We start from the raw sequence: 7,943 nt of genomic DNA, 5'->3' as shown, positions 1-7,943 counted from the left end.
GAGATGATGGCAGGTGATCACCGGGATCACAACATAGATTATGGCTGTACATAGACAAAAGTGGGGTAGAAAGCTTTACAAATCCCTTTCCTTTTTAATGTTCTCAGGTAGTAGCTTGAATATAATTCTTTATAGCAGTCACTGCTTCTCTGTATTGCTCCCTCTTGGGCTAAGCAGCCTGATGACAATAGTTATTTCCTATCAGGTCAGTGATCCATTTTGAAGCTCCTCTTTCCAAGGGCTCCTACTTTTCAAGACTTATGCCTTAATCTGTTATGCCTGTTATGAACATCTACTTTATTTCCATGCTTTGGCTTGTGACACCATAAAAGAGTAAGATTTAAGTGAAAATGAAGGGTCTGATGTGGTTTGCAGACTCTTGGGAATAAAGAGAGTTCAAAGAAGAAAACTATAGACACACTTGGCCTTACAGTGTTGATACAGTGTCTACTTTGACGTTAGTGCAGCACTGAGCAGACTGCAGATGCTCCTGGAGACAAAGATAGTTAGAAAATTACTTAAATCTTGGATAAGATTTATTTCAAATGCTAAACCAAAATTGTCCTCCCACATGGGGACCGAGTTCATGAAACTGTCACCAGACTGGGAGGGCTGAATTTTGACTTGCTTGTAAACAGAAACAAAAGGCTGATTTGTGGAAGGATAGGGAAAATAAACATTTGTGAAGTCCTTAAAGACATTTCACAGAGTTGACACAGCTACAAAAACATTACACTGCAACTTCTGCGGCCTCAGAGGCTCCGACATATACCATATGCTGGCAGGGCATGACAGATATCTTCAAATAACTTTGTATTAAAACCCTGCCCTACAGGAAAACTTTGTTTTCATTAATGGAAAGAAAAAAAAAAAAAAAGGTAATTTCTGCGAGCTATTTCCCTGTTCTGTACTTACACAGCATTCAAACCACCCCAGTCACACGTCCTGGGCCATCACACGTCAGCCCACGGTGCTGCAGAGCAGAAGAGGCAGCCCAAGTCACCTGAAGCTCAAAACAACTGCCTGCCAGTGCTGTGTTTTTTACCCCAGGCCTGTCCTCTTTCACCTCCAGGATCTGCGACAGAGAGAACAACTGTTTAACAACAAGATCAGGTTATTTTCTTGCCTAGCTTTCAGGGTAAGCACAAGCAAGGAGCCATCTTCAGAATAAATTCTTGAGAAGCAACGTGCATAATCAGAGCATCTTCTCTACAAGAGAGAGATGTAAGAGGACTGTATGAACAAAAGGCTGCTATATGAAATCCATCTATTTAAAATACTGTTTATTTGTGATTTAACATTAATTAGCATTACATCTATGAGCAATTTCAGATAACATTTATATATTTTCCACAGGACACAAGAGTTGGCTGGCTCATTCTTTATGCCAAAGCAAGTAAATAGAGGCATTAGCAAAAGGTGCAAATAGTTCACGGTTGCATTTTAAAAAATATTTATGCACATTGCATTCATTTAGATATATTTTTAAAAAAGTTATGAAAAGCGTAGTTCACAGGTTACTGTTTCTACATATGTTGTAATACAACACAAATAATGTAGAACATAAAAAACAGAGTAAGCAACTGAAAGTTTCCACTATGATTAAAAACACTGATTCCAGTATTTAGTGATAGCTAGAAAATTGTTTCCAGGATCCATTCCAACATCGCATTATCACACTTACACGGTCAAAGCTAACCAGCCCCGAACATGCTATAATCAACATTTTTGCATGCCAAACCACTCTCCAGCCATATTTAACAATTATATATGGTATAATATTTCAACCGGCAATTTGGGAATCACATGGATGTTAAAAATGTACTTCCTATTGCGATGACTGATTTACAGACATTTGACACAGCGAAGAAACCCCTACGTTAATTTCTATGTTTAGTTTGTATTTACAATACAGTAAAAGTACTAAAATGACAATACAAGTAAAAATGAGTAAGTGGCAGTACCACCCTTACCCATGGCACTAGGCTCTGATTTGCTCTGGGTTCATCCAAAGGACAACACAGATTCACAAGACCCTTTTACAATTTGAATGAAACAGAATTAAAAACCCACAGTGTTGCACTCTGTATGAATCCATACAAATTATTTAAAACATCTAATATGGAAATGTCACTCTGCTGATTTAATAAAAATATCCCGCAATCCATATCATATATTTAAAAAAAATAATCACCGAACTTTTACTTTCTTTGTCTCCTCCTATTTTCCTACTATTTCACTTTCCCTTTTAACAGTTTTGTTTCCTTCATTTGGTTATGTTAAGAGATTATTTTTCTTCATTCATTAGCAATACCATGAGAGGAAAAAAAGAACAACCCATGACTAATTTTTAAACGTGAATCCAGTTCAATTTTATATGCTTTTATCCTTTGATTTCTAAGTCCCTGGATTCCTGAATTATATTTAAGTATATTCTAAACCAAGCATTCTTAAATACACTCTAACTATTAAATGCTTGGTTCACATGCTTATAATACCTTTATACTGAGTGGTATACAAACATTTGAACATATAAAATCTTCTTTTTGTTTTGCCAGTTAAACTAAATTATCAATGTTAAGTGTATAAAATCCCCCTTCTTGAAAAATAAGGGTTTCCCCCGCCCCAACTGATAGAATAAAAAAGAAGTCTTCAAAAATTATATTTCACTAAAATGAAATATTTGGCAAAAAAGTTATTGAATAATGGAATTCTTTAGACATTTTGTATAATTCCAAATAAACTTTCTCTTACACAGTTTTCCCCCTAATATTATGTGCCAGTGTATAATATTTCTATGTGAGCTAATCTTAAAAAAGATTTAAAGGTGTGCTGTTAATATGTACCCACTCAAACAGGGGTACAGAAACATAAAATATATGGTCAAAAATCACAATACAAAAATGTATGATCTGGTTTCCAAATGAGACAGCAGTTCTAAAAAGTCATATGATCACTCAACAGTAACTTTAATAAAGACTCTTTAACTGTACTGAAAATTTTAAGGTCTGCAAAATACTCCAAGCAGAACTTGCTGCTGCATACTGTGATGGTATTTGACCTTGCTATGATGGTAATTGAGCACCTGCCAGTGTAGTTCTACATGAAACTAAGCAATGTTTCCAGCCCTCATAGCAATTTTGGACACAGTTACGTGAGAGATGAATTAACTTTCAATTAACATGAAAAGTTTTTTTTTTGTTTCTTTTTTTTTTTTTTTTTTTTTTTTTAAAGCAAAACCTCTTCCAGTTTCTTTTTGTTTAGGTTAAAAGTCCAGTTACTGCACACCCCTAACACTACGCTGTTAATGGAAAACTTAAACGTTTAAAATGTGCAATGTCTCCCCACAACAGAACTGCACTTATGCTTCTACCTTCTCCTTCTTTTTACTCTTTTTCAGGAAGGATGGGGTGCGGAATTTCTTCTTCTTCTTTGATGGGGATTTGGAAGGTGACCCTTCAGGGGACAGGGCCTCTTCTATCTTTTCAGAGCTTTTGATGGTAATCTCTACGCTCTCCACAGTACTTGTGGTTAACTGACTGACCCTCTTGGTGAGATCCTCTTCCACGTCGTGTGCATCTTCCTTCCCGTTCACCACCACGACCGGCATCTCCACAGATATTAGGTTTGCATTCTGGGTATAGAAATCCTCATGGTTTTCTGAAAGAGCAAATGATTTTCCAATTATTTTATGTACACTACTTTGCAAAAAAAAAAAACACCCCAGTATAGAAACAAATTCCGCGAGTCTGGACTCTGATCCAAAGAATGAAACCCAGAGTGCTCAGATGTGGGTTTTTCCCCTTTATCCACATTCTTCGTTGTTGTAAGCAGAGAATACTGTGAAAATGTCATCAAAGGGAAACGGGCTGAAAAGTCTAACCTTATCTCTGCCAGGTGCATATGCAGATCAAACTGTATAGAGTATGTACAAATACAGTCTACATAGCATACACGTCTCAAGCACACTTAAAATTACACGTTACTGCAAGAGACTAATTCAATAGAGAAGTCTTTGGAGAACTTCGCTTTCAAAATGCCTACTTAGACTTTGCTGGGAAAGTCTTAGGCAAAAAACCTAATCTTAACATTTTCAATAAAATAAAAGTATAATATCTATTTCCTTCACCTGATTAATATCTAAGTTTCAGCATGCCCTGCGTTGTTTTCTGCTTATGAGAATTATGTATTAGAAAAGACTGGGAAAAACAGATGTCTGGATAAAGTCCCTCCCAGACTTTGTAAAAACGGGCTCTTTCTGGCTCAGTTGCCTTCATGCAAGTGTAAGAATGCAGCAGAAGAGTGGATGACTTGGATTATTGGAGCCACTGGCATTGTACAGAAATTGCATGGAATACCTTCTAATTTTTCTGGGACATTTTGCGGGGATTGAGTTTGTGACTGAATTTGTGACACAGATGAACCGTCATCTGAGAATAATTCCTGTTCAGCATCTGCAGGACAAGATTGGAGTTAGTAGCCATGCAAAAGTGAAAGTCAAGCAAGAGTGTCAGTGCTAGTGCTACAGGATTTACAGCTCTGCCATAGCATTGCCTTGCTCAGGCCGACAACTTCACCAAGTTACAATACACAGTTAAAACACCACAGAATTGTGGATTTACATGTTTTATCTGCTAAAAATCATTATATATTAGTTCTTTAATATAAAGCATTAAAAAGGGTGGCAGGGTTGCATCTTAAGTGCCATGCCCCATGGTCACAGTCTGCTGTTACAGTAAGCTACTATACTATGTGACATATAACAAAATTGGTTTATTACACAGACTTAGTGAAGAAGAAATCACAGTGTTATTGTTAAAAAAAACATATAAAAGATCAACACTGAATTAGTAATTCTCTATGAAACAGTAGTATTGGTAGTATTGGAAAAAGATGTAAAAGTGAAAGTAGATGAGTCTTGCAAACTGAGAGAAAAGACGAAAATTTAAAGAAGCCAAGACCAAACATCTCAGTAAAGTTTAGCTCAGTTGGGCACATCTAACTTTAATATCAACTCTGAGGAGGAGGTTGGACTAAGATGACCTTCACGGACTCTCCAACCTGAAGTCATTCTATGATTCTGACAAGAAAATTCATCATGTTAAAGTGTGTTTCTGTCAACCCCATTTCTGTGCAAACCTTTCATTGCTTCAATTTTACCACTAACTAAAGCAAAAGAACAAACAACATTTAAAAAAAGAATTCTACCACCTCAAGGAACGGTTAGTTCTCAAGTAGCTCTATGTGCTAATAATTAACATGTATACCATTTTTACAGCAGGTATTTTCCTACTCATTATTAAAATGTAAACCCCAACAATTTAAACCACAGCACTGACCTTCCAGCCCTTGCTGCTTGCGCTCAATTGTTTTCTTGTACTCTTCCAGCTCCTTTTCAGTGAGATGGCTGAACGGGTTGGGTGGTGCCGGTGGGGCGTGCTCGTCATCAAATGGCATTGGCTGGAAAAGAGAAAACCACAGAATTTAACAGTTAAAAAAAGAAGCAACAAGCAAGATGTACAGGGATAACGTCTCTTTTTTCGCCCAAAGTTTGTGACTCCAGATTCACAGGGAATACAGAACTAAAACACAGATGCATCCAGACAAAAAGCATTCTCATAGTAATGAATACTGACTGCTGAGCTGTAAAAAAATTACCCTTTTGCAGCAGCTAGGTAATTAGTTTGGGATATTTTTTGTTTGGGTGCTTTGGTTTTTTTAAGCATGGGGGGACAGCTTCAGAGTAAAGACCTGCCTCAAGAGCTTACACTTCAGGGCCTCTGCACAGAAGTGAAACTATTTTCACACAGTTGATCCTAACAGGGTTTCAAAAATGAGGTTTCCCTATTTTCTACAGATGCCCAAGTGCTATGATTTTTTTTTTGCAGGAAAGTAACTGCCCTCATGCTCCTGTTTAGGAATCTAAGTGGATCTCCAGGATGAATCTTATAAAGATAAATTTTAAAATTATTCTCGTGTTGAAAGAAAACTCATTTGCAAAATATTCTTTTTGTCTGAAATAAATAAGGAAACTCAGTTTTATCTCAAAACAATAGTTGAAACCAAAATGAGAAAATAGGATGTACTAACTCATGGACAGTTGAAAACTCTTAGATTTATAGGTTTCCAATTACAATTCACCACAGTTTGTTGGATATTCTTATTAGGGATATCTGTATTGCTTGGAAGTAAGTACATTCTATTCAAGAAAAGATTAGTGTGGACAGGCAAGAAACTGGAAAACCTCCCTCCCAGTAAGAAGCCTGTTTCTAATGAAAGCTGTGTCTTCTACATGGCTACATCCTACCTTTTAAACTCAGGTATTTCTGGGCCTCAATCACTACCTTTACAGCAGTTCCACAGACTAATGAAGATTATTTTTCATCCCATGCATTGCAAAGTTCATCCTCTCTCACTTAGGGTGCTCCTTCATTAATATTAATAGTGGCAAACTTAACATGCATATCTCAATTTGAAACTACCATTTCAAACCTCTAAAATGAAACATGAATAAAATGTATCACACCTCTGAAATCTGGAACGAAAATAATCAGTTCTAACAAACTGTTTAAGAAGAAAATGGCCCAAATTGACATTTGAAAGACAGGCAGCCAAATAACCCCAACAGTCATAAATTAGTGAATTATGTTGTACTCACTGAACTTGGCTTTTTATCCACAACAATCCCCGCGAGCAGCTGAGATTGTGGTCCTGCTGTCTTCAGGTCATATCGGTTTTGCTCCCTTATCTATATAGAGAAAGTAAACCTGGTCAGAAACAGATATTTCTCTTCAACAAATCCTATGCCTTGCAAAGCCACTAACACAGTGAATGGCTGGAGGATCGAGCTGTATGTTGCTGCTGCACCTAAAAACTAAGACCTCTTCTTCCACCTCTGAATACACAGCATATGTTATTCAGCTCTTGCAGTACTCCCAAATATCCACCATAGTCCCAGCTCCTGCACTTCATCATGTATGCCAATATTTAGAAATAAGCTCCATGGAATAGTCTCTGAGCCTGTCCTCCCTACCTCATAAATGACACGTGTTCAGCTACTGGAGAGAACTCCGTGGTCATAAAGACTGGTAAAGTTTTTCCTTCTGTGAATAGCTTATTATTTTCCCTAAACTGATAGCCCTAGCTTCAAATTGTCAGTGCTTAAGAGACTGGCAGATTGGATATGACTACCAATACAGATGATATAAAAAAATTCAACAGCAGAAAATTAGGAATAAACTATCTATGAGACAGTGACATGCAAGAATTTAAAAGTCATTGCCTGGGACACGTATTATTAATCTCTAGATGATTAGAGGGTGCCTTTCCAGTTCTGAGGAAGGGATTTGCTCCTTCTAACTCCAGTCTCCAAGGATACTGATGTAGTTCTTTCCAAAAAAGAAAAAAATATGTAATCAAATGAAAAATGTCCTCAATATCTGGTAATATCATTATGCTGAGGGTGGAGTATTTGGTCAGTCTGATAGTCAGTGTCTTACACGCTGGAAGGGAAAAGCAGTGAGATATTTCTGTTTACAGAGAGGTCCAAAAATAATCCCTCATTTTCTTTTTTCTACTGCCATTAGAAAGAGGACTGGATCACAAAAACTCTAGCCTAATAAGCACGAGGCAAATTAAAACAGAGCAGAGCAAGATTAGAGTCCAAGATTGAATCACGCTGTAGATGACGCACAGCAACTCGGTTCATGTTGACACCTAATTATCCACTAAATATAACACTAAATAGCAGGGACTAGCCTTTCCAATCTATCATTTCCAGAGTTAATACTCATCATAAATCATCCTTCAGACTATTGCACTCAAAATTTAAATACACACATATTACGTACGTATCTACAGACTTCACGTATGTCACACATTTAAATACACGCTTTTTAGTGCCAAAAATCACATATAGTGTAAGAAACTTCTTAATAAAACCA

General features: G+C 36.9%; 1 protein-coding gene across 6 annotated transcripts in view; it reads right to left on the bottom strand.

Annotated features, from left to right (window-relative positions):
* Window positions 1-1,266: 1,266 nt before the first annotated feature.
* The window catches only part of ADD3 (adducin 3), a 100,002-nt gene continuing 93,325 nt past the window's right edge, over window positions 1,267-7,943 (bottom strand). For 3 of the 6 annotated variants that reach the window (XM_027885734.1, XM_027885733.1, XM_027885732.1), the window contains exons 12-15: window positions 6,659-6,748; window positions 5,340-5,460; window positions 4,359-4,454; window positions 3,176-3,660 (exon numbers count right to left, since the gene is read on the bottom strand). In XM_027885734.1, the coding sequence (XP_027741535.1) occupies window positions 3,362-3,660; window positions 4,359-4,454; window positions 5,340-5,460; window positions 6,659-6,748 (606 nt within the window). In that variant the 3' untranslated portion in view covers window positions 3,176-3,361. Of the gene's footprint in view, window positions 3,661-4,358; window positions 4,455-5,339; window positions 5,461-6,658; window positions 6,749-7,943 lie in introns of all 6 variants that reach the window. The other 3 variants (XM_027885736.1, XM_027885731.1, XM_027885737.1) reach the window with 2 other exon arrangements.

The sequence above is a fragment of the Empidonax traillii genome, unplaced genomic scaffold (genome assembly GCF_003031625.1).
Source record: "Empidonax traillii isolate 1590-97213 ecotype Southwest subspecies unplaced genomic scaffold, ASM303162v1 scaffold171:size1303362, whole genome shotgun sequence".
NCBI lineage: Eukaryota > Metazoa > Chordata > Aves > Passeriformes > Tyrannidae > Empidonax > Empidonax traillii.
This window is presented reverse-complemented; position numbering and strand designations above follow the sequence as displayed.